We start from the raw sequence: 26,686 nt of genomic DNA, 5'->3' as shown, positions 1-26,686 counted from the left end.
TTTTTAATCAGGTCATTTTTTTTTTTTTTGGTGTTGAGTTATATAAGTTCTTTATATATTTTGGATATTAACCCCTTTTAGGATTTATCCCTTGCAAATACTTTCTCCCAATCAGTAAGTTGCCTTTTCATTTTTTTGATGGTGTTTTTTGCTGTGCAAAAGCTTTTTATTTTGGTGTAGTCCCAATAGTTTATTTTTGCTTTTATTTCCCTTGCCTCAGGAGACCTGTCTAGAAAAATGTTGCTGTGGCTGATGTTAAAGAAATTACTGCCTATGTTTTCTTCTAGGAGTCTTATGGTTTCATGTCTCACACTTAGGTCCTTAATCCATTTTGAGTTTATTTTTGTGTATGGTGTCAGAAACTGGTCCAGTTTCATTCTTTTGCATGTAGCTGTCCAGTTTTCCCAGCACCATGTATTAAAGAGACTGTCTTTCCCCCACGGAACTGTCCTGGTTTTAAAGCAGAAAGTTCCTTGTCCCTGGAATCTCTTAGTCCCAAGCGAAGTGGGAATGGTTGGTCACCCTACTTAGAGGGTGATGGTGCTAGGGGGAACAAAGCCTGGACATGGTACAGGAAATGAGCTTGGGGCAGGGGAGGGCGCCCCACTTTAGACTGGATAGTCAGCACAAAATGGGGAGATGAGTGTTATGGATCTCTATTTTACAAAATGGGATCTGAGTCTCAGAGAAGTGAAATGAGTTCTCGGAGGTTACACGGCTAGTAAGTGGTTTTCTGATTTCTAGTCCACCCTTTCAGTGGCCTGATGTCCCGCTCTGCAGGTAACTGAGGGTATATAGAAGACAGAGGCCATGTTTTCCTCCTGAGTGGTCCCTCCTTATCTGTTGCCTCTCTTAGGTGTGTTGGCTCTCCATCTTTCCCTCCCCCGCTTCCCTGCCACCTTTTTGTTCTCTGCACTGGTGTCCTGTCATCTTGAGCTTTACCCTGACTGATGCAGCCCTTCAGTCCTTCCCTGACCCTCCCCCCACACCCCCATCCCACCTCTGTCTCAAACCACCTTTCATCTTTATGGAACCTTGAAGTGTGTGGGCCTGAAATGAACCCCCATGTTTTCTCAATTGCGGTCATTCTTAGGCAGCCAATTACTGAGCCCCTATTTTGACGCCCAGGATAGAGGTTTGATGATTGGTCAATGGTGGTGCCATGTGCCTCCTCAGAGATGTGTTCCTTGGCGACTCTTTCCAAAGGAGCCCCCCACTCCGGCCCTGCCAAGTCTCTGTCACACAACCTGTGTGCTTTCTTTTCAGTTCTAACCACTGACATCCCCAAACTTTGTTCATGCTAGTCCCCTCTGGAATTCCTTCCCCCCATCACATCTGCTACTATAATCCACTTTGTTTTTAAAGTATTATTACTTTTTCTATGAAGCTTTTCCTGACTTCTTCAGCCAGGAGGTCTCTTCCCTTCTTTGAACTCATACAGCACTCTGGATCTCTCTTAGGATGCTTAACCAACATTCTGCCTTATGCTTGAGTTATTTTTGACCTGTGTCTCATTCCTCCTAATAAACTGTGAGCTCATTCATTTATTCAGCCAATTTTTGATGACACTATGTGCAGGGCATTATTCCACTTAGCTAGGAAGAAGGACAATTTTGAGCATGTAATTATGTGTCTTACTAACTTTGGTCAAGGATAGTGCCCGACGCATAGTGGGTAATTTGTGAATGGCTAGACAAATGGATGGACGGATTGATGGATGAAGGTGTAATTATAGAATGTGTGGGATGAGGGGGCTGAACTGTTGGGTTTTTGGTTTGCTTTGGACACGGTGATAATAAGAGGTGACAAAGTGGAGTAGAGTGGGTTATGAGCTCATTTGAAGTGTATGAACCTTGTGGAAATTTTTTTTTTTTTTTAGAGAGAAGGAGCAAGGTGGGGGGAGGGGCAGAGGGAGAGGGAGAGAGAGAATCTTAAGTAGGCTCCACGCCTAACATGGAATCCAATGTGGGGCTCAATCTCACAACTCTGAGATGAAATCAAGATTTGGATACTTAACCAAGTGAGCCACCCATGTGCCCTGAAGCTCATGGAATTTTTATACCATCTACGTTTGCCACTTGACCATTACCATGAGCATAAGTGTGGGGAAGGCATTATGGAGGGTGAGCACAACCGCCCACTTTACTCTCCAGGGTCATTGCTGTTCAAAGAAATGTAACCCTGGTCAAAAGCCATGACCATACCTTTTAGTAGCACCATGGTGGTTTCCCGACATTGATCCAAGGCCCCTCCCCATTCTATATATCAGGTATTTTTTCCCAGGGCCCTCCAGACTGACATGGGGCTTGGATACAGTTTGTTTCATTCTTCGAGATTTTTGGTGTTAGACCATCTTCTGAAAAGACTTTGAATAGGTAGCCCCAGGCAAGAGGATATGAAGAGAGAGCCCCCGAAAACCCTTTTCTTCAGGCCTCTCCATCAGTGAAGTGTGACCTTCTCCTAACTTTGCTCCTCAATGTCAGTGTCCGGTGTCCAGAGAATCAGCCAGGAGGGAAAGAGTTAAGTGGGGCCTGCTTTCAGGTCTGGGTCCTGAGACTGCATTCCTTCCTCCTAGAGATCTGCCAGGCTGTGGGGCCAGAGGCTAAATTTAGAAGGTAGCTAAGATTTCCTGTTAACAGCTGTCCTGCCCCTCAGAGAAGAAGCACTGGAGAGAGGAGAGAGTTTGGTCCCTCTCACTGGTCGGAACTTTTGGCCATTTTATCTGGGTCCCTCAGCCCTTGTGTGACTGCCCTTTGGTGTGGAGATACAGGCAAACCTGTGGTGAGTGTGCTTTTCCCTTCATTTTGTCCTGTGAGCCCAAGACTTACAAGCAGAGGGGGCAGCAGCTCTGCCTTGAGTGTCAGGGCCCAGCCATGTGTGGGACCAGCCCTGAGGGATTTCATGTTCCGTAATGGGCTGTGGGAGGGTGCCTTAGCCAAAGGTAACGACTCCTGTGGTCTTGGTTAGAGACACTGAGGAAGGCCAGCTGCACCTCCCCCAGTAGAGGCGAAGGTGTATACGTGTGCACAGGCAGGGTATGTGCTGGTACATGTATGCCCATGCGTGCATGAGGGGGCACACCCAGGGGTTTCGATAGAAAGATCTTTCTGGTCTAGGGAATTCACTGCTTTCCAACTGCGTTAGCTCTATTAATGCAAACCCAGGACCCTGTTCCCCTCACTGCTTCCTTGCTGGAAACTGAGGAAGGAGCCAAGGTGTCATTTCTTAAATATTGTGACTCCAAGGTGGACAGTTTACACAGCTTGGGTGTGTGTGCCTTGGTGTCCTGGTTTAACGGTAGCTGGGCCAAGTCAGACTGGGTTTCCCCCGCATGGGTCCTTTCCCCACCAGAGAAGTAGCATGTGGTGACCTTCTCCCTGACATCACTGATATACCCCTTCCCCCTCCACCCCGACTAAACCTCCAGATTCCCTAACCATGTTTGTCACACCAAACTTACAGGGACCGGCAGGCTGTCATGGCGACCAGTGGGGACCCAGAGGAGGAGCAGGTAGTCCCAAGTGAAGAGGATGAAGCCGATGTGAGGGCTGTGCAGGCCCAGTATCTCCGGAGCCCCTCCCCCAGCCAGTAAGTGTGCACTTGCTATGCTCCCTGCCCATGCAGCCACACAACACGAGTGGGTGGGAGGGGGCATGATGAGATGTGGGCCCCGGGGAGCCTATAGCTACCACCTCAAGTTCACTCATTTAACAAGTATTATTGGGTACTTTTTATGTGTCACACTTTCTGGAAGAGGCAAGTAAGCAAACAGACCGCATTTTGATGTGGCATGGTAAAGTGCTGGAATTAGTATGCCTCGGGTCTAGGGCATCGTGGGCCAGGGAAAGAACAGCTGGACTTGGATGGGTCATAGGAGGCTTCCTGGAGGAGATGATGCTGGACCTGAACCTCGAAGGAGGAGTGGGAATCTGACAGGCCCACCTGGAGGGTGATGCTTGACTCACTATGACTGAGGCTGAGGATGTCCCGGGATGCTAGACCAAAGACGGTAAGAGAAGGCATCAGGACAGGAAGGGGCATAAGACCAGGCCCTAGTACTGAAATAATTTCGCATCTGTGATCAAGCCTTGTCTTTCAAACTGGGCTATGTGCATACCTGAAGGTAAGTGGCAGTGTGCACAGGGGTAGATCAACATGGTGCGTCTTCCTGGAGAGTCCTCTTAATTTTATGACAAATAATTTAAAATTTTTCTTTACATAAAATTATTGAGGCTATATCATGATGTAGATTGGAAATTTTGCATGAAATTTTAAGAAAGACCGTGAGACATCAGAGAAATGCTTACTCGCCTGCTGAAGAATGGTGTGTGTGCCTATTTATTTTCTTCTGCCATAAATCATAGTGGAGGACCTCACTTGTAATCTTAGTTCTGTTACCAAACTTATGTTAAGAATCCCTTTAATTCTTGAGCCTGTGTCCTTATCTATAAAAAAAGGAAGAAAAGATCCAACTAAGATATCTCATGGTAATTTTACCTCAAACTGTCTGATTCTGCTTGATGTCAGTTTCCCTCAGTTCTGGGATCTTGCTGGCTTTTGCTTCTCAGAGCTTGAAAACCTGGAATGAGAGTCATCACTCATGCGTCAGGACACTTGGTCCAGATGTTGGGGACTTTTCCTTTAAAATTCAGCATTATGTTCCCACTAAGAAAAGCTATCAGGATAGCGTTTTTAAAATGTATCCCTCCCCGGGCGCCTGGGTGGCTCAGTTGGTTAAGCGACTGCCTTTGGCTCAGGTCATGATCCCGGAGTCCCGGGATCGGGTCCCACATCGGACTCCCTGCTCAGCAGGGAGTCTGCTTCTCCCTCTGACCCTCTTCCCTCTCGTGCTCTCTCTCATTCTCTCTCTCTCAAATAAATAAATAAAATCTTTAAAAAAAATAAATAAAATGTATCCCTCCCCTCTCTACAGTACCAGACAAGGCAGAGATAGTTTTGTGTGTGCTTGAGATAGGTGATGGACGGCTTTGTGTAGTACTTAGGGTAATGTTGGCCGCTTTAGCAATTGGGTATTTTTTTCTCACTCAAATAAATTCCAAAACAGGTACCTGAGCAGTGATTCAGGAACTGAGGCTCCTTCTATCCTGTAGATCTTCCATTTTAAGGCAGGCTGCTAAAATTACTGGGCTCATCAGCATCAAGACAAAATGGGAAGAGAATGAGAAATCTCTCAGGAGGTTTTAATGGGCCAGGCCTGAAAATGGCCATTTCTCTTCCACTCGTTTTCCGTTGGCTAGAACTTAGCAAAGCCATGCTTTCTTATAAGGGGGGATGGGACCTGAGGTCCATGAGAAAGAGGAAATGGGTTTGCTAATACATAGCCGTCTCAGCCACAGTATACCTCTGTAGACAGCTAATATTCATGCTACCTTTTTCCCCACTGATGAAACTCCCAAAGGAGATAAGCCCAAAAGCAGTTTACCAACTGCTATATACAGTTCAAAGACTAGGTTCTCTGCCTACATGTTAACTAACTGGAATTTAAATAAAAACTTGGAAAAAAAAAAAAAAGGCTAGGGGGTGCCTGGTGGCTCAGCGGGTTAAGCGGCTGTCTTCGGCTCAGGTCATGATCCCAGGGTCGTAGGATCGAGTCCCGCATCGGGCTCCCTGCTGAGCAGGGAGCCTGCTTCTCCCTCTCCCTCTGCCTGCCTCTCTGCCTACTTGTTCTCTCTCTCTCTCTCTGTCAAATAAATAAATAAAATCTTTAAAAAAAAAAAAAAGGCTAGGTTCTCTGGAGGGCGTGCATCTTCTTGCCCAGGTCAGAGTGCAGCACCTTATGGTCTGACCTTATGGTCCACAAAACAGGCTCCCATTTGATAAAAGGAGGAGTGGGAGGTATGCAGTCATCCGTCCATATAGTTAATGAGCACGGCTGCCTGAGAAGAGAGATCTCCCAGATTTGACCTTGATTTGGCCCTCAGGGAGCATTTCCTTGTCTGTTGTCCTCCGCGGCCTCTAGCTCCACCCTCTGGGCCTTTTTCCTTGTCTGTTACCCTCCAGAGCCACATCCAAGCTGAGCTTGGAGAGGGTGTTTTCCTTGAAGGCTGTGTAGCTTTGGCAGACTTAAGTCCTGCTTATGGAAATTTGGGGGCCCAAGGGCTGTTTAAGGCTGAAAGCAGCCAAAGACTTTTTAAGGCTCATGGTTTCTTTGAAAATAGGATCTCTTTAAAAACACAATAGGTTTCTGATGGGTATAGACCAGACAACCTCATCTATCAGAAACCACACACCAAGTTCTTTCTTAGATATAATTTTCAATCTTGATTTATTTCTTTGCCTCCTTGTCTGCATATGTCACTGTGTAAGCTTAAGACTGTTATCTTCAAAAGGTATCTGAAACTGTAAATGAGAGTGGGAAGTCCAGGACGCCTGTTGTCATTTGTAGTGTAATTGTTAAAAGTTTTACAACAGAATGTTTAACTAATGAACAAATGAGGGGAGAATGCAAAGCCAAAATGTAATCAACCCAAAAGAAGGCAAGAAAGAAGAGAAAAAGAACATAGAGAAAGCATAACAAATAATAAGAAAATAGTAGGATGGTAGATTTAAACCCAAGTGTAGAAATGATTACTTTAAACCTAATAAAAATGAAATACTCCAACTAAAAGCAAATACTGTCAGACTCAGTTTTTTAAAAAGCCTACATACTGCTTATAAGAAACACACCTGAAGAAATAGAGATATACAAGGGGCACCTGGCTGGCTCAGTCAGTGGAGCAGGCGACTCTTGATCTCAGGGTCTGAGTTCCAGCCCCACATTGGGCATGGAGCCTACTTCAAATTAAAAAAAACAAAATAGAGATAGACAAAGGTTAACAAAGGCTAGAAAACTTAGACTACTCTGTCCCAGTTACAGTTGCTCTACCTTCAAAACTTAGTGGCATAAAACAACCACTTTTTAATGTTCACAATCAGGAAACTGCACGAGGTACAGTGGTGTGTCTCGTCTTTACTCCAAGATGTCTGGTGCCTCAGCTGGGAAGACGTAGGTTCTGGGAGGACTTAAGGCTAAGGATGACTCACCAGCTGAGGGCTGGTAGCAGAGAGGCTTCTTCACACATATGACACTTCATTTTGAGCCAGGCTGTTGGCTAGAGCACCTAACATGGTCTTTTCCTATGATCTCTCCATGTGGGCCAGTTTGGGCTTTCCCATAGCCTAGCAGCTAAATTCCAAGGGCTAGCATCAAAGAGAACAAGATGGACGTGCATTGATTTTCATGATCTAGCCGTAGAAGTCATGTGCAGGACCACAGAGGCTCAAAAGGCAGGCAACATAGGCTCTGCCAGCACTGCAGGAGTTTCGCAGTAACCCTGTAAAGAGAGCAAGTGGGATGGGAAATATTGCGGCCATCTTTGGAAACTACCAACTGCCACAATCACAAACTAAAGCTATTTACTGACATCAGACAAGGAAGAATTTAAGGACAAAGAAGGATGTTTCACAATGATCAAAAGTGTGGTTCACCAGGAAGGTGTAATCATTTAAAATTTCTATGATCTGGGGTGCCTGGGTGGCTCAGTTAAGCCTCCAACTCTTGATTTCAGTTCAGGTCATGAGATCAAACCCCACACTGAGCTTCATGCTCAGCAAGGAGTCTGCTTGAGAGTCTCTCTCTCCCTCTCCCTCTGCCCCTACCCCCACTCATGCTCGCTTGCTCTCTCTAAAATGATAAATCTTTTTAAAATAAATAAATAAAACTTATCTGATCTAATAATGTAGGCTTTAAAATGTATAAAGCAAAAAATTGACAGAACTAAAGAAAAAAATAAAATCCACAATCTTAGTCAAACATAAAATTTTTTAAAAAAACAACCTCAGCAACTGATAGTATGGGGCAAAAAAAAAAAAAATCATTAAGAATATAGGAAGGGGGTGCCTGCGTGGCTCAATCAGTTAAGTGCCTGACTCCTGATTGGAAGTTTGAACAAAACAATATTAACCTAGTTGGCATTTATAGAACGTGTACCCAACAAGTGCAGGATACACACTTATGCACATGGAACATTTATCAAAATAGATCATATACTGGTTATACATGTGTCAACAAATTTTTAGATTTGTGATATGCTTGAAATCATATAAAATATGTTCTTTGACCTTGGGGGAATGAAGCTAGAAATCAATAAAAGCAAAAATATATGATCGAAATTCTAACTAAAACCACAATTCAATACTACTACATACTCACCAGACCATCTAAAATTAAAAACTGATGGTAGCATCTATAAATGAGGATGTAAAATAATCGGAACTCCATTCATAGTTGGGAAGAGCATAAATTAGTACAACCACTTGGAAATATCTTTCATAGTATCTACTAAAGCTCAACACATGCCTGTCCTGTAACCCAGCAGGCTCACTCCCGACACATACTTAACAGAAACAAGGACATTTGTGCACCAGAAGAGAAGACCTAGAATGTTTCAGTAGCTAACAGTCATTAAGGGTACAGAATGTGTAAACAGTATGATGAACTGTCCAGTTAACAGTAGGCTGGATAAATGAAGTCTGGTGTATATATATATATATATATATTTTTTTTTTTTTTTTAATGCTGCCCTAGGGAATACACATTTCTATTAAGTGCTTATCACATTGGTGTGATTGAGCTTCTCAGATTATTGGCTGGGGAAGGCAGACCGTGAGCACTGGTTGCGAAGGTGAGAAGTGGGTCACTGCAAGGAGAGGCAGGAGACAGGGAAGGCCAACTCTGCTGATTTCCCAGTTCCACATGATGCGCTGAGCTTTTCCACAGTCCCACATACAGAGCTAATTTCCTCCAGGTTCTCAGGGACTCCGGCTGAATCCTGTTGGTTTTGATGCTCTTCTTGGTTTGTGTACATTCGTTAGCAATTGGTTTTTGAACTTGATCCCAAATCAGCTGGCTAGCCCTTTGCAGAAATTTTCAAGGGAGGCAAACACACAGTGACACTTGATGGGTTGCCCCTTCCTACAATGATCATCCTAAAACCTGGAGCATAAACTGTTTGAGCTGCATCGGCTTTGAGTTATCATTCAGTCAGGCCCACTGCATTACAGACTGGACCTAAACCAGCTCAGATGAATGAGCCTATAGTATCTTTAAAAATGAAAAGGCAGGGGCACCTGAGTGGCTTCGTCAGTTAAGTGCTTGCCTTTGGCTCAGGTCATGATCTCAAAGTTGTGAAATCGAGTCCTGCATGGGGCTCCTTGCTCAGCCCGGAGCCTGCTTCTCCCTCTCCCTCTGCCCCTCCCCTCACTTGTGTGCGCACGCTCTCTCTCTCTCTGATAAATAAAAAAAAATCTTTGAAAAAAAAGTGAAAGGCAACCCACAGGCCAGAAGAAAAATTTGCAAATCACATATCTGATAAAGAAACTGTATCCAGAATATATTTTTAAAAACCTCTCAAAACCCAATAAAAAAGAAACGAGCAACCCAATTTAAAAATGGACAAAAGACTTGAACAGATAGTTCACCAGAGAAGGTATGTGGATGGCAAATAAGCACATGAAAAGATCCTCAAAACCTTTAGTCATTAGGGGAATGTGAATTAAAACCACCATGAGATACGATTACCTACCTATTAGAACATCTAAAAGTAAAAAAGATTGACCATACCAAATATTGGTGAGAATGTGGAGTACCTGGAATCCCATAGCTGGTGGAAATGTAAAATGGCCCAACCATTTTATAAACTTCTTTAAAAAGTTAAACATACACCTGCTTAAACGGACACCTACCTGTATGATCTAGTCATTCTACTCCAGGGTGTTTACTCAGGAGAAATGAAAGCCTACGTCCATGCAAAGACTTGTACATGAATGTTCAGAGCAACCTTATTCGTAATAGCCTAGAAACAACCCAAATGTCCATCAACCAGTGAATGGGTAAATACACTGTGGTAAATTTATACGCCGGAATACTAGTCAGCAGGAAAAAAAGGAATAAATTATTGATTCATACAACAACATGGATAAATCTCAACATAACTATGCTAAATGAAAGCAGACAAAAAAAGAGTGCATACCATATGATTCAATTTATATAAAATTCCAGAAGACGCAAATGACTTTGTATAACAGTGACAGAAGGCAGACCCGTGGTTGCCGGGGGAGTCCGGGGCTATGGGAGGGTCAAGGGGGGCTTACAAAGGGGCGTGAGGAAACTTTGGAGGATCAGAGGTAGGTTCGCAGCCTTGACTGTGGTGATGGCTTCCCAGCTGTATATGTAAGTCAAATGTTAACCGCTCTGTACACTTCAAATATGTGCCGTTTGTATAACAATTATACCTCAAAGAGCTGTGCTTTTTTGAAAGCTACCAAAGGGGAAATAAAATTCTTCTAGGAGGCAGTGTCTTGCTGCGGAAAGAACTTAAATGGCATAATTGAGGCCAAGATCAAAATCAGGTGTGCTCTCCCACTTATGAGCTATGAGAGCTTGCTTACGTTACTTAATCATGAAATTGGAACACCAGTTTACCCAGTGGTAGAAATTAAATAATGTAAATATAACGTATGTTGTTTATAGCATATGATCTATGATATAGAACATACATTGTTATGACATGTATATAAAGGCATATTAGGTATTGATAAATGGTGGCTCTCTTTCCTTTTCCTTCCAGAGAAAGATATCTGACGGTAACTCAGGATGTCAAGAAATTTTTGTTTAACCAGAGACCCACCCACTCTAGTTAAAATGCCATGTTTCTCTCATTCTGCTCTAAGCAAATGTTGTATTCTAAGCAACTGATCATCACCATTGCTCTTGGTCTCCAGCCTGAACAGTTCCCTCTGTACTTAATCTGTGCCTGAAATTCCAGCCTTCTCTTTTTATCTCTTTAGTTAAAGGCTTGAGCATTTTAAAAATTAAATATACACTGAGTCAGCAAATACCCCACTAGCCACTGTCAGTCCCGGTTTCCTAAGGCTACTGTAAGAAATGACCACAAACGGAGTTGCTTAAACACAACACAGATATATTCCCTCACAGTTTTAGAGGCTGAAAGTCTGAAATCAAGGTGTTGGCAGGGACACCTTCCCTCTGAAGGCGTCAGGAGAGCTTCCTTGCCTCTCCCAGCTTCTGGCGGCTTCCAGGAGTTTCTTGGCTGGGGCTGTGTCCCTCCAACACTCTGCCTCCATCTTCACATGTCTTTTCTTGTCTCTCTTCTCTGTGTGTCCTTCTTAAGGACATTTGCCACTGGTCTTCGGGCCCATCCTAACACAGGATGATCTCATCTCAAGATCCTTTACGTAATTACATCTGCCAAATTCCTTTTTCCGAATAAAATTGCATTCACAGGTTCTGGGAGACACACCTTTTTGGGGTGCCACCATTCAACCCACTACAGCCCCAGATCCAGCTCCTGGCAGACATAACTACTCTTTCCTGTGCAACCAAGATAGGACCTTGCCAAGTCTGTCCCGGGCCGCAGACAGTCACTGCCAATCAACCAGAGCTAGTTCAGGGACGAAGTCTGCTTGCTGGCCTGACAGGTGTCTTAACATTTCCAACCTCATCAGTAAATGGCATCCTGGGGTGAATTAAGAACCTGAGAAAGGGGAATAGACAGTGGATAGAGGTGTCAGATCTTCATTTTTGCGTGACTTAGGCACTGACCTCAAATGCCTTAAATTCAAACCCGTGTCTGTGAATCATTCTCTCTGGAAGAAAACCTTCGGCTAGAGATTCATCCATCTCCCAGCGAGACAAATTTCCCTAGGTAATTCATGAGCTAACACTAAAATTTAAAACCTCCTGTCCAGCGGGGCAACTTGGTGGGGCCTGTATCTATCATCTCCGTCAGACCTCCCCACTTACCCAAATGAGCAACAGTCTGAGAAATCAGTGTGCTTGTGCCATGAACCAAGCTCAAGGCAGGCCCTCCCCTCCCTTACCAGGAGACCACAGCCCCCCAAGCCCTTTCCTGCAGGTGATCTGGAGCCCACCTCTGCCACTCCGCTTCCTCCTTAGCTATGACCAATTTTCTTTTCCTTTCCAAATGAAGGATCAGACTTCTTTATCCTTCTCCTGTTCTGATCTGGAGAATGTTTTTCTCTTTCCAAGTTAAAATTCATTTCTTGCTTTGGCTTTTTGGATCTGAAACTATTAAGCCTCTGCAGTTTCTAGAGCTCCTTGATTATCTGCTCAGGCCAGGTCTCGTGATAGCATTTTCCCCTCCACCTTCAGTGAAGCTCCTTAACTATGTTGTGCTTAACCTTTCCTACAGGGAGGTCTCCGTGGCTGGCAGTGGCAGGCGGGACTGGGTCATGCAGTGTCAGGTCTGAGTGTCCTTGGGAAATGGCTGCTCCTAGCTACCCTTTCTCTTTTATATTTCTTTTTCCATGAAGATTTTTCCAGCTTTCACAAAGCCTGCCAGAAGCAGCTTGCTATAAATCAATTTGCTTTAGTTTACTGACTTCTCTCCTTCTTTGGAAACTGAACTTTGCCTGTGTGGTCACTTTCTCTGAAGTGAATGAACGCTTAGAAGAAACTCAGAAATCTGTTCCTTTTTTTGCAAAAGTCAAATCAAGATAGACAGCCCCTCCTGGGGCGCTGCCTCCACTTCATTTCCAAGGGACTCCTTGAAATGAAGTGATCGGCAGGCAGGGGGTCTGGGTTGAAGGACCCGTTCTGTGCCTTGACAACCTGGCAATTGGTTGAAAGCAGTGGATTTCAAACTTTGGTGACTGTAATCTAGGGTAGACATGCCATTTACAGCTCAACTCAGAACATACATTCAGGTCTGTATAAATTTAAAAAAATAGGTTTCACAAAATTATACTCATCTTAAAATGGATGGTACTAGTCTACTCTCTTTTTCTCTTTCTCTTTCTCCCTCCCTCCCTTCCCCTCCCCTCCCATCCCTTTCCCTTCCCTCCCTCCTTCCTTCCTTCCTTCCTTCCTTCCTTCCTTCCTTCCTCCCTTCCTTCCTTCCTCCCTTCCTTTTCCAGATGCTGGGCAGGGCCCATTGAATTGATTTTATGATACACTAATGGGTCACAGTCTGCAATTTTGAAAAACACAGCTTTAAAGAAAACGGCACCAGTCTCCTGCTCTTGGTTAGGAAGTCCATCAGACTCTGCTTTATTGTTTCTCTTTCAAATCACCCTCAAGGCTTTTTAGCTGCTGCTTTGTGATCCTGTGATGAGGTGTATATCGATCCTAGATTCTCTCCTTCCCTGCCTGTTTCTTTGAACAACCAGCCCTTGCTGCTTTCCAATCAGGGTGTGAGTGTCATTTCACTCTGTCTCAGGTCTGTGGGTGGAGGCACAGACGTGGTCATAAATCAAAACCTCTCGGGCCACTGTCTCACTGACCTTGCAAATATAAACAGGGCCAGTGGTTCAGGCCTTGCCTTCCTTCCTCCTTTCTTTCCCTGCAGGCCTGCTTCTCCCTGGAAAACAAAGGAAACGCTTCTGGATGCCTAAACTTTGTTCTCCACTGGGTCCTTTTTGGGTCCCACCGCTACACTTGACTTAGTAAACCGCATCTGTGGCAAAACAATTTAGGACTGTTAGGTTTACATCTCCTTTTCCCTTAGCAGTTGATTCATAATTTACATCCTAGACTCAACACCGTAATGCTGAGCTCAGTTTACTGTTGTTCACATGCTTGCGTCAGCAGCCAAGAAGAGATACATCATGGGGCTGGGGAGAGAATCTGTTCTTCACACCCCTCTTTTCTCAATCATAAAAGCACCGGCTTCTGAAAAGTGTCCTGGGTAGAGTCTTCAGGAGTCTCCTATTCACTGACTCATTAGCTGAAGTTCAATCTTGACCACGCACAAGAAGGGAGGATGTTTCTCTGTCATTTCTATCTTCAGATTTCAAATTCTCCCCTATCAAGCCCACAGCCTCAGAGTTCAGGTATATTTAGGACAGATTCTCCGTTCCCTGTATTTGTCATGTGAAACCAAATCCACACCATCTGAAGTCAATGTGTTGAGGGAAAATGGTCTGATCATGGGCTCGCCGATCCTTCCAGGTGGGGATCCAGGTGACACGGGCAGGTGAGTTCCTCCCAAGCCTTTCCACACACCTGCCAGGTGAGGGCTCCTCCTCTGTCCCTTTTCAGTTCGTGCCCATTGTTTGGAATACCGACTACAAATGTGAGAAAGCCTCCTCCAAGTGCAGAGCCGCGGAGGCCTGCAGAGAAACAGAAAACCGACCTGTGGGAGACATGAGGGGCTGTGCCTGAAGAAAGCCCCTCTCAGCCCCACGGACCGCAGGGGTTCTCCGTTAATTCCCTGATCAGGGTTTTGCTTCGAACTCCCCCCTCCCCGCCCAACCTCATTTTACATAATACTGACCCTTAATAAAGAAAATGATTATCTTACTAATAATAGTATAAATAAAAAATAATAGTATAAGTAATATTGTTTATAAATAAAAGAACAAAACTCCCTTAATAAATAGTTTATTTATGAGGATGTCGCTCACATTTACATAAAATGTGAGGTTCTGACTCTAGTTTTGTGAAACGTTGCTAGTTTAAAATGGAGACTGCCCTGAAACCTGGGCCCACGTGCCCACAGGGTCTGATGGTGGTAGGGTTTGCTCTCACACTGATGTTACTTTGTTGTTACTTCCCGACTGCAGCAAATCTGGGTCATTCGCTGATATTTATTAGGTTCTGTAGCACTATTAGGGAGAAGAGTGCCTTAGCATTTGCTCAAATCTCACTTCTTAGCCCTTAGTGCCTGTTACCTGTTGCTGCATAACAAATTTACCCGGAAACCTAATGACCTAAGGCAGTGATTTTAGTTTGCTCCCCTTGTGGCGGGTTAGGAGTCTGGACAGGAGTCCACTGGGCAGCTCGTCTGTGTGGTGTCAGCTGGAGTGGTTTGACAGGGGGAGGAACCACGTCTAAGAGACGCATCTACGCGGCCGGCTATGGGCTGGGAGCTCGGCAGGAACCGTTGACCGATGGCTTTTTCGGCTTCGTGGTCTTGAGGTAGTAGGACTTTTTTTTTTTTTTAAGATTTTTATTTATTTTTTGACAGAGAGAGACACAGCGAGAGAGGGAACACAAGCAGGGGGAGTGGGAGAGGGAGAAGCAGGTTTCCGGCAGAACAGGGAGCCCGATGCGGGGCTCGATCCCAGGACCCTGGGATCATGACCTGAGCCAAAGACAGTCGCTTAACGACTGAGCCACCCAGGCGCCCGGAGGTAGTTAGGACTTCTTACAGGACAGCTCAGGGCTCCCAAAGAGAGAGCCACGAGAGCCAGACTGAGGCTCAGACTGCCCCAGTGTCCCTTTTACCATATTCCATTGGTGAAAGCAGTCACAGAGACCAGCCAGCTTCAAGGCAAATGTGAGGAGTATCACAGATCCGGGGCCACCTTTAATCTACCCTAAGAAAAAATTGCTAAGGGTCCAACACCGGCCTCCGAGATTGTATCCAACTTGGCCTCACAAGGGCTGAGAGTGAGCATGAACAGAATAGAGTTTGGACCCTGGTTTTGCTTCTGGGCTCGCTACTGGTATCCCAGTAAAATGATGAGCAAGTAGCAAATACTTGATAAATACCTGTTGCTAATTGTTGGAACTGCTATATCACCTTAAATATGGTACTATACTGAGGACCAGTTCAGTCAGTCAGTGAATCAGAAAATCCCTATTAAACATTTACTCTGTACATTGTACTCGGTGCGGAGAACACAACAGTCTTTTTTTTTTTAAGATTTTATTTATTTATTTGACAGAGAAAGACACAGCGAGAGAGGGAACACAAGTAGGGGGAGAGGGAGAGGGAGAAGCAGGCTTCCCACGGAGCAGGGAGCCCGACGCGAGGCTTTATCCCAGGACCCTGGGATCATGACCTGAGCCGAAGGCAGATGCTTAACAACTGAGCCACCCAGGCGCCTGGGGAACTCAAGTCTTCAAAGCACCAGCCATGGTCCCTGCCTCATACAGGGTATGGTTTAGTACAGGAGACGGGTATTTATCAAATGATTTCCTAAATAAAAGGAAAATTGCATCTGCTAGAAGCACCATAAAGGAAAGGCATACGGTAATGAGAGGCAGAGATCGGGGAGAAGTGATGATTGAACTGAGATCTGAAAGATAGATGCAGTGGGAAAGACTGAGCATCCAGGCAGGGGAAACGGGCTTCTGCAAAGTCCCAGGGCAGAAGGAAGCTTGGTGAGGATGGGAAGCCAAAAGAAGTTTAGCATCCTAGAAAGGAGTGAGCCAGAGGGGAGCCAGTGCAAGCTGAGGCTGGAGAGGAGAAAGAGGCCAGAGATGGCAGGGCCCTGGAGACCACTGGGTTTGCTCCCCAAGGTGGTATGTGGACACCTTGCCCAGTACCTGGCAAATTTCATCCATTTATCCATCCATCTGTCTGTTCATCCACCTCCCCATCTGTCCACCCACCATCCAGTCCATCTGATCTCAATCTGCCTGATCACCCTCCATGGGCTGGCGATATAGGGGTAAATAAAATGACCTAATGTGTGCCTTTACAGAGCTCATGCCCACCCCCACCAGGTGTTCCACTCTTTACTACTTTCACCAAATAATGAGACCTCTCCAGTTCCGGCATGCAAGGATGAATATCCCGCACACTTCACCCTTAATCCACCTCCACCCCCACCGTGATACTTACTTAAAAATGCATCTTCTTGAGTACTTAGAGTACTAGAGGAGTACTTGGTGCTAGAATGGGAATCCAATACAACTGATCTTAGAAATCCCTCAGGAACTACCAACAATAAATCTGCATTGTGCTGTCCCTTATGCTGCATTGGCAAGTCTAGCCACATCCTGGGTAGAGTCATAGGCTACTCCTTCCTTTTGGCAAAGATATTTCTTTCTCCATAGCCTTGCTAGCCCTGAGCACACCATTCCCCCAAGGGAGGACGCTCATGTGTATTTCTACTATGAGAAAATTGTTCTGCTAATCAATTCAACTAAACTTATCTTCGCTCAAGTTAGCTCCGTTCAGTTAGCTGGACTCAGCACAACTCAACCCAGTCCATCCATCCATCTCTTCATCCATCCGCGCTTTCAACAAGTATTTTTGAAGTACTTTTCTGTGTCGAAGTCTATGTTGGGCTGGGGGATCCACCAATGGACTAGCCTCCTCGGTCTAATCTAAATGGTGTATTGTGGTGGAGAGAAGATTGGACTTCGGAAAGGATTGCCCTATGTTTGCATCCTAGTTCTGTCTCATTTCCTGCCTTGGGGAATTTCGGTAGCTTACCTGGGCCAGTTTCCTTATCTTAAAGCAGGAATAATAATACCTGGTGGAATTTTGTCAGGATTAAATTCATAGAAGGCACTCAAAAATGGTATCCATTCCAAATGCAATGGGTGAAAATAAACCAATGAACATCACTGGGAAGTTTCTAAATACGGCAAACCAAAGGATCCTATGGGTTTTCATAAAGATAAAAAAAGTCAGTTACGAGGATCAGGAAACACATGGACGTCAGACATTTAAAAGCAAAAAGACAGTAAAACAGAGGTTCTCGTCCTGGGTAAGATGGCAAACACACCTATCACTCTCCCATGGATTGCCTTTATAAAACCTGAACAGAAGGATACAGCAACTATTTGAAGACTCTGAAAAGTAAATAGTAACAGGCAGATTGAGGAAGACAGAATTCAAAGTACAACCAAACCAGAAATGTGAGTATCCTTTTTTCCCCGGGAATACCCAGTTGTGACTCAAAGCAGTGTGACAGCACTGGCAACAACAGCCTGAAGTGCCTAAAAAATGGAATATTATTCAGCAACAAATTATTGATTGATGCAATACAATAGATGACCTGTAGATGCATTTTGCTAAGTGAAATAAGCCAGATCCAAAAGACTGTGATATGATTTAATTTGTATGACATTCTGGAAAAAGCCACACTGTAGGGACAGAAAACAGATCAGTGATTGGCAGGGGATGAGGTTAAGGGAGGGGTTGACCATAAAGGGGTAGCGTACGGGAACTTTTGTGATGGGGAAAAAACATGGTATCCATTAAGTCCTCTCACTTTTTCTTTAATTTCTTTAGACCTAAAGGAAAGACTAAGCAAAAAAAACTACCCAAACTCACCCCAACACAGGGAAAAGAGATGAACCCACTAGGTGGGGCGGGGCGAGGTGGCACCCACCGTGATACTGTAGTGCTACCCCTTGTTTCTACCCTGATTCACCATGTCCCTCGTATCCCTTTGGACGTCTCTGCTGAATTATTTCTGGAAAATTGCCTTGAAATTTACCTAAGTTACTTGATTGCATCCTGGGCTCAGGCTGAACCTTGATTTTTTGTGTTCAGAATCAGGACTGTGCATTTGAGCACCTCCACGTGTCCCTGTGCCAGCCCATCATTCTGAGCCCATTCTCTTTCCAACAGGGCAAAGATACGGGGCATGGAGGGCATGGTGGCAGCCTACCCAGCTCACCAATCCAGCAGAACCTCAGGAACAGCATAGTTAGGGACGTCCTATAGTATTGATAACAGGGGCAAGAGGGAAAAAATGATCAGCAGTACATCCAAGTGTGGGAACCCAATAGAGAAAGTGAAATCACATCAGGGTGAGTTCTCCCCAACCACAGACATGCTTTTCCCTCCATAGCCTCGCCTACCATGTCATTAAACATCAGTTCCCATAAGTGTCAACTCTGATCTGAAAACAAGTGGCAAATGAGTCACAGTGTTGGGCATTCTCAGGTTCCCTAAACTGAGGAAGGCATTCCCTTTATCTCTCGTCGCCCACTGTGCCTAAAATCAGGTCCAGGTTTCTTGTATAAAAAGGATGCCTCCCATTCAGATGCTGCCCAGAGTCCTCTCACACAGATATTCTCTTCTCTTAGGTACTCGATGGTCTCAGATGCAGAAACAGAAAGCATTTTCATGGAGCCCATACACCTCTCTTCAGCTGTTGCGGCTAAACAGATCATCAATGAAGGTAATGCCATTGGAAGGTGGGGGGGAGCAGGGAGAGTCCATAACTCATCTGGGGACCCTTGGAAAGGGCCCATCGGAAGAGGTCAGCGTGCTTCTCAGATGCTGCCCATCACATTAAGAGGAGAAGATCCAAAGAAGGCAATTCTGCCAACACAACTCATCATCAACCTTCATGAGACAGAGGTTGAAATTATTATGTACCAGTGTGAATAATTCTCTTGAGTCAACCACTGGAGAGGCAGTTCCAATCTGCTCCTATGGCCTCCCATTCAGTTTTTCAGTTAATCTCAGCGATCCTGGGGTGGCTTATACTAGAGACACAGACCTGAAAGCCCAAGAAATGACCAGAAGCACCCAGAGAGTTCTGTTCAAAGGGATATCTAGATTTAGATCTGCATTTCCACTAGTGTTTGAAGATGGTTTTCAATCTGAATTATGTATGAGGAGGAGGTAGGGAAAGGTAGAATGGGGAGGTAGGTTAATATGCACACTGTTAAGTGTTGGAGCAGAAAACATACTATGTATTTCATTCAAGGATATTCATTGTGATTGGATGGATTTTTTTTTTAAATCAATTTTGGGCAAATTTCTTTTCTCCTCCCTTTGCCCTGGGTGTCTCTGTCACTCCTGTGGGGTGGGGTTGGATATAGCAGCACTGTTAATGACACAGGGACCTGCTGGGCCTTGGGCTTCATGTGGCATCCCCTGCTGGTGGCCATGACCCCTTCCCTGGCCTTTAGCTGTGAGAACCACACATGCTGCTCCTTCTCCATGTAATCTCAGGTCTTTCTCAGTCGCCAGGCCGTTTGGGTTCCCACAGGGTCCCTGAAGACACCTAGATCTCCTGTCCACCTTATGAGGAGCCAGAAATTCCATTGCTGGTGCTTGTGCATCCTCGGAGGCCCCATCTTCTCAAGGAGCTCTCAAATTTTTTTCTATTTTCTTTTCCCTTCCTACCTGGGGTCTCTCTTCCCTCACTCCAAGCCAGGCCTAAGTGGCTTCACCCAGTCTAGATCTCTCTAAATTGATCCCAGCACCACCTTAGCTCTGGACGTTCTTTTCTCCTCCTCTGTGTTTGGGAACTTCCCTCGCCTTGCAGCCTGCAACATCCCTGCTCTGTGCTTTACTCTCTGGACCTCTCTCCATGCTTGGGTTCTTGATAAGTGAACAACCAGCTTTAGGGGCTGTGAGAAAGCCATTTCCTCTCTTTGAAAACTTCACTTTCAAGCCTATAGAATGCTATGGATATGTCTACAGGACATTGCACATGTAGATTGAAATCTAAAGCTAAGCAATGCCTTTTTTTCCCCCCCCCTAGATTTTTATCTACTCTCCCCTTGTCTGAGGCATTAAGCCTAAGTTTCCTTAGTCTTAGTGGCTGACAGGTGGTGGGGGAAGAAAAAATATATGACAGAGAAAGGAAGATGGATCAGGTGATATTTCAAAACATTGCTCTCCTCACTAGTGATCAGAGGGATAAAAACGTGTGTTGAAGAACTCTTCATTTTTATGAAAGTCTGCATATGCCACACATCTGAAAGAGCTTAGAGGAGAAATGTATAGGCTTGGCTCTCTTCTGAAGAAACCTTAGGTAGTAGAAATAAATGGGAGGAATTGATGCAGGGAGGGAGGTAGAGTTGAAACAGGCTGAGGGGTGGGCCAGAGACCTCAAGACCTCCAGAGATCTCCTACAGGAGCTGCCAGTAGAAATGAGGGGCTGGAACATTTGTTTTTAAACTGGAAAGGGGAAAGTCAAGACAACAACCAGCCATATAAATCGCTGAGGAAGACAGTGCTGTATATTTTAATGAGGCATCAGAGCATTTTATCTTTTACATGTAGTAAAGGAGAGATGTCTCAGTTAGGGGAGAGAGGGAGGGAGAGGGGCTTTTGCATTTGCTAGGTAAGATCCCAGGAGAGCCAGGGGAGAAGACTGAGTGGTAGAGAGAAGAGGAACGCTTCATCTATTTTTAAACAAAATAGAGCTCTGGGACTGCAGGGCTTTTCTTCTTTCTGCTTTTGAAACGGAGATCAGAGAACATTTAGGGCGGAGATCTGATGCAGGGATATGGGGGCCCATCAGGTGGTTCAGAAAAGGGGAAAGAGAGAGAAGAGCTGTAGGGAAACAGGAAACCGGAGTGCTCAGTCCTGGGTAGAACCCAGAACTCCCAGGACCCGCAGAGCTTGAGCAGCAAGCCAGGCTCACAGACACCTGTTCGTCCTGGGAAGAGCTGGGCCGAGTCTATTTGCCAAATGTGGCTGTGCTTTCCACCCATCAGGGAAAGAGATGGTGCCCGTGCAAGGTTATGGCCAACACAGGCCATACTCCTTGCTTACTTTTTCCCTTCTCTCTATTCAGTATTTTTGGCTCCTAAGTGGTAGGAGCCACTATTCTTGTATACCTTCTCAGAGAAAGAAATACCTTACTTTTCCCCCAAATGTGAACATTGGGAACAGAAATATTAGGAGGAGATAAAGTTTCACTGGAGATATGGGTGAATAGATTTTGAATTCATTTGGTTTGGTTTTGTTTTTTAAGATTTTATTTATTTTTCAGAGAGAGAGCCCAAGCAGGGGGAGTGACAGGCAGAGGGAGAAGCAGGCTCCTGGCTGAGCAAGGAGCCCGATGCTGGACTCGATCCCAGGACCTTGGGATCATGACCTGAGTGGAAGGCAGATGCTTAACTGACTGAGCCACCCAGGCATCCCTTGAATTCATTTGGAATCTGAGCTTTTCTAAACTGTTGGCAGAAAGGCCCGGAATGCTGTTTTGGGACTAGCAGGGGAGTTCACGGCAAATCTTTGCCGCCTGCCAGAAAGTGGAGGGGCTGAGACTCAGAGGTGCTCATACTCCAGTGGGGAGAAGCCGACAACAAATGAAATAAACAAGTAAATTAAATGTGTATGAGAAAGTGATCTGGCAAAATTCTGAAAGTTTTACTTGTCTCAAGTTATCTGCATTCCACATGAAAGGAGTCAAACTAATAAAGTGAATTATGTTTTGAAAGAATGCCATTGATTCATTTGATAAATGCTTCCAGTTTATGTGGAGCACTGTGGGAGCTGTAGGTGTGAATCAGACATACGCCAGGTACTTAAGGACCTTGGTCTAAGAAATTATCAGCCAACTTTAGGAAAATACAGGAGGGAGTAAGGGAAACCCGTGTGCCTTCACCTATCTACCTATATGGCTGCTGGTTCTGACCTCAAGGATCCAGGCCAAGGCAGGGCCCCCCAGACCTTCATTAAGTCCTTCCTGGTATTTCAGCCCATGCCCAGAGTCCTAGCAGCATCTGACCTCAAATGCCTTAAATTGTTCTGAGGAACAGGGAGGGCCGTGGTATTCTAACTCTCTAATGGGAGTGCTGCTTGTCTTCTCTAGAATTCAAGACACGGGGGATCAGAGCAGAGGCAGAATGTCCAGGCATACTGGAGTCGGCCGAGCAGCTGCTGGTGGAGGACCTGTACAACCGTGTTAGGGAGAAGATGGATGACACCAGCCTATACAATACCCCCTGCGTCCTGGATTTACAGCGGGCCTTGGTCCAAGACCGCCAGGAGACCCCCTGGAATGAGGTGGATGAGGTCTGGCCCAATGTCTTCATAGCAGAGAAGTGAGTCTGACTGTGGCAGGTCATGACCCTCTGTCCTACCCTCTCGGTGCCTGAGAGAGATGAAACTCCCCCCACTTTGAGCAAAGTCCCCAAGAGCTCCATCCAGCAAATTGAGGTTATCTGATGGGACATTTGGAGCCAGTGATGATACTGATTTTTATATGTATTACCAACCAATGAAAACTTGTACAATAGAATAAGAGGGTAAATAGGTTACAAACTATATGTACATATATATATATAATATAATGCTAATTGAACAATGTACTGATGTGTGTGTATGCACTTCTGCATAGACAATAATTAGACACAATCTGATAAAACAGTGACGATATTCTCTAGTAGATGGTTCTACAGGTGATGTTTTTATTTTCTTCTTTAGGTTTCTTTTGAACTGTACAGATTTCCTAGAGTAAACATTTATTGTTTTCATAATCAGAAAAAAAATGTTATTTTTAAAAAGTCTGTGAGTGGTTTTCAAAACAAAACACGAAACCATTCACTCACATCCTATTCTTTCAGGATCTTGTCCATGTATAATTGGCACCAATAGGCTAAGTTGTGAAATTAATTTTTGCTGCTCCATGGGCGACTTAATGAGATATTCTCCCTATGTAATTACTCATATATGCAGAAGCAAAGCAGGGAATTTGGGGCCCCCATGGCAGCAGGCAGTTGGAAAGATCACTTTGGATGGTGGGGCTCCCACTCCACCAGGAGTAATGAGTTGCCCAGAACCTGGTTCTCGGAGCTGGGCACCAAGTCCTAAGTGATCTCTAGCTAAGCTCTGTAGACCCAGAAACATTCCCATCGTGCTCACCAGGGACCCTAGACACCTGCAGATACCCCAGCTTCTGCTCCGTCTTTGGTAACCTAAGGTCTTCAGGACCTCTTTGAATGAAACTCCTCTTACTTTGCTGCAGCAAAAAGAGCTCTGAACTAGAAACCAAAAACACCTGTCCTTGTTCAGTCTTTTTTTTCTTTCAGGCTTGGGAAGTCATAAAACCTCTCAGGTTCATTTTTATAATCTTCGAATGGGAATAAAAATAGTTGCCCTGTCTACCTCTTGAGTTTATGATTAGGGATAAAGTTAAAGAATGCATGTAAAAGGACTTTGGAAAATATGGCAGGCAATATCAATGTGAAGCACGCCTAATTTTATTATTATTATTGTCTGCTACTTTTGTGTCCTAACGAAGGTCCATTCCCAAGGCAAGGCATTTTAAACCAGAGATCTCTAGACCAAAGATTTCCTGACAAATCAGTCTTGTTCTCCTCTTCATTCTACCCTTCCCTGTCCAGCTCCCTGTCCCTACTTGTTCTGGCCCCTTTTTAGAACCACATTTGCAGTGAGCCCCGGACACCAGAGAGCAGAGAAGGAGGTACTCACCCAGCTCCGGCCTCCCTGACCCAGCCGAAGCAGCCTCCCAGTCTCAGGGGTAATGCACCTTTCTAGCTTGGACTCTGGCAAAAATTGTCTCTGCTTCTCTCCCCCCAGGAGTGTAGCTGTGAACAAGGGGAGGCTGAAGAGGCTGGGAATTACTCACATCCTGAATGCTGCTCATGGCACTGGTGTCTACACTGGGCCTGAATTCTACACTGGCCTGGAGATTCAGTACTTGGGTATGGAAGTGGATGACTTTCCCGAGGTGGACATCTCCCAGCATTTCCGGAAGGCTGCTGAATTCCTTGATGAAGCCCTGCTGACCTATAGAGGTGAGGCGGGGGGTGGGGGGTCCCGCCTGCCCTAGGCTGCTAGAATTTCACAGGGGGAGAAGCAACGTGGGGGATGTCATGAAAACCTCCGGATTATCTGTCTTAAGAAGGTTGTTGTCTCATTCTAAGAGGAGGGGAAAGCAAAGGATGATCATTCATCTTATCAGTAATTACTGAGGGCCTAACACATGCCAGGCACTGTTCTAGGTGCTTGTGGTGAAAGACACAGAAGAAGCCCTTGACCTTCAAATGTCACACTAGAGTGAGGGCAGAGAAAATTACAAAGAAAAACGTCAGATAGTGACAAGAGTGAGGCAGAGACTAAGGAGGATGATGTGTTGGAGTGACTGGCTAGCTCCTTGGGGAGGGCGGTTGACAGGTCCTCTCTAAGAAGAGGACATTTAAGCTGAGTGACAAGAAGGAACCAGCCATGGAAAAATCGGAGGAAGAGCATTCCTGGCCAGGGAAAGTGAGAGCACAAACTCCTAAATTAGAATAAGCTTGGCTTGTTCAGGGTCAGGGGTCCCGATGCAGGTCCTAGTGCGGGTCAGCACGGTGGGTAAGGGTTAGAGTGGCAGGGGCCCCTTCATGCAGGAGATTTTAGGCCAAAGTGAGGGAGCTGAACAGTGCCTTGATCTGATCTACACTTTAGAAAACTCTCTCTCTGCTCTGGTGGGGGAGTGGGAGTGGGAGCTAGGGGAGAAGGGCTGAGGCTGTGGCTGTCGTCCAAGTTGACCCAAGATGACCCGAGACTCCGCTACAGAGTTGATGGGACACCTCAGTAGGGACAGGCGGCAGCCCAGGCATGCCCCGGGGGCGCTGGGAGTTCAGGATGCCAGTCAGAAACCTCGGGCTTCAGTCCGGGCTTTGCTTTGCTTTTTCTATTCCATGGGACCTCAGGCTGTTTCTTTCTCCAGGAGAACCTCAGTTTCCTTGTAAATACAACAAAGTTAAAGAGATGAGATCCTCCTAACTTCGCTGTGAGGACTAAAATTTTAAAATGCATATAAAAGCTTACTTAGCACAGCACCTGGTAAATATATATGTGTATGTATATATGTATATTTATAAATATATGTACATATATCTATACATAGAATGTTTTTATAGAGATTTTTATTAAAATGAAATTTATAAATTTATAAATTTTATGTACGTATATATATTACATATGTATGTATATATATGAAATAGTTTTCTCCCCTTTTCAATGCTTAAAACAAACAACAGCCCTTAGAACCTTAAGAAGTACTTGACAGGGGCGCCTGGGTGGCTCAGTCGTTAAGCGTCTGCCTTCGGCTCAGGTCATGATCCCAGGATCCTAGGATCGAGCCCCGCATCGGGCTCCCTGCTCAGCGGGGAGACTGCTTCTCCCTCTCCTGCTCCCCCTGCTTGTGCTCCTGCTCTTGCTGTCTCTCTCTCTGAAATAAATAAAGAAAAGAAAAGAAGTACTTGACATTTCAGGGGGCAGTTCCACTAGTGACTCACCCTAAGGAGGTGAGATACACATGCATAAGATGTGCTTACAAAGCTGTTACTCATGGGATTATGTAAACTATGATTAGAAACACGAAGTGTGGATTGGTTAAGTCAGTTTTGATATGGGCATAGTCTAGAAAACTCGGCTATCCTTAAAAATGAAAATGGAGCCTTATATTTGCTACTATGAGGGGATGTTTATAACGGATTAAGTGAACAAAACTGAATACAAAACAATACATATGGTTTGACACATTTTTATGCCGGGAAAAAAAAAAAAACTCTGCTTTAAAAAATATATTCCTTCTGACCCAACGTGACTTGAGCATGTCTGCAAACGCCCGCGGGGAGGGAATTTCTCGGGCTGCTTCTGCAGCGCAGGCGGCGCGGTGGAGCCCGTGTAGACGCGGCCCCGGGAGGGCGGACCCGGCCCGCAGGACGGTGACTGTCCCCAGAAGTGCGGCGACAGCAAGGGCCACGCGGCGGGAGAAGCTGCCCGGCGCGGGGAGGGAGGCGGCGGGGGCGACGGGCTGCGCGAACCCGAGCTGCGCCCCCGGGGCTGGGAAGGGTCTCCTCGGGGCTTCGAGAACGGAGGTCACACTCCTGCGAGGCCCGGGTGGGCTGCCCTGTGGCCGGAAGCGGTGCGCAGGGCTGCCTGGCGCAGGCAAGGGGGAGACCCCGGTGGAGCCCCATCACCAGCAGGGCCTCGCGCCCCGCCCACCTGCTTCTCTCCTCCGGCTGCTGGCGGTTGGTAGCATTCAGCCTGCCTTCCCTCCCCGCACCCCGCACCCCTGCCAGGCAGGGAAAGGACCTTCTCCTTCCTGGGGTTGCCCCTGGGGTGGTTCCTACTGCAGGCCAGAGGGTTGTCACCATCCCTAAAGCCTTAGTTTCTGTGATTTCCTCTACCCCCAGGATGCTGTGGACTCAGTTCTTAAGGAGCAGAAAGGCAAAACTAACACCTCGGCG

General features: G+C 45.6%; 1 protein-coding gene across 1 annotated transcript in view; it reads left to right on the top strand.

Moving 5' to 3' along the window:
* The first annotated feature begins 2,716 nt into the window (after positions 1-2,716).
* Positions 2,717-26,686, top strand: part of STYXL2 (serine/threonine/tyrosine interacting like 2) — a 29,974-nt gene continuing 6,004 nt past the window's right edge. Inside the window, exons 1-5 of the mRNA XM_028111915.1 lie at positions 2,717-2,781; positions 3,463-3,588; positions 18,818-18,912; positions 22,294-22,525; positions 24,024-24,241. Coding sequence (XP_027967716.1) covers positions 3,479-3,588; positions 18,818-18,912; positions 22,294-22,525; positions 24,024-24,241 — 655 coding nt within the window. The 5' untranslated portion in view covers positions 2,717-2,781; positions 3,463-3,478. The remainder of the gene's footprint in view (positions 2,782-3,462; positions 3,589-18,817; positions 18,913-22,293; positions 22,526-24,023; positions 24,242-26,686) is intronic.

Source organism: Eumetopias jubatus, unplaced genomic scaffold (assembly GCF_037043125.1).
Source record: "Eumetopias jubatus isolate StellerSeaLion01/CBP00866 unplaced genomic scaffold, mEumJub1_p1.0 scaffold_12, whole genome shotgun sequence".
NCBI lineage: Eukaryota > Metazoa > Chordata > Mammalia > Carnivora > Otariidae > Eumetopias > Eumetopias jubatus.
This window is presented reverse-complemented; position numbering and strand designations above follow the sequence as displayed.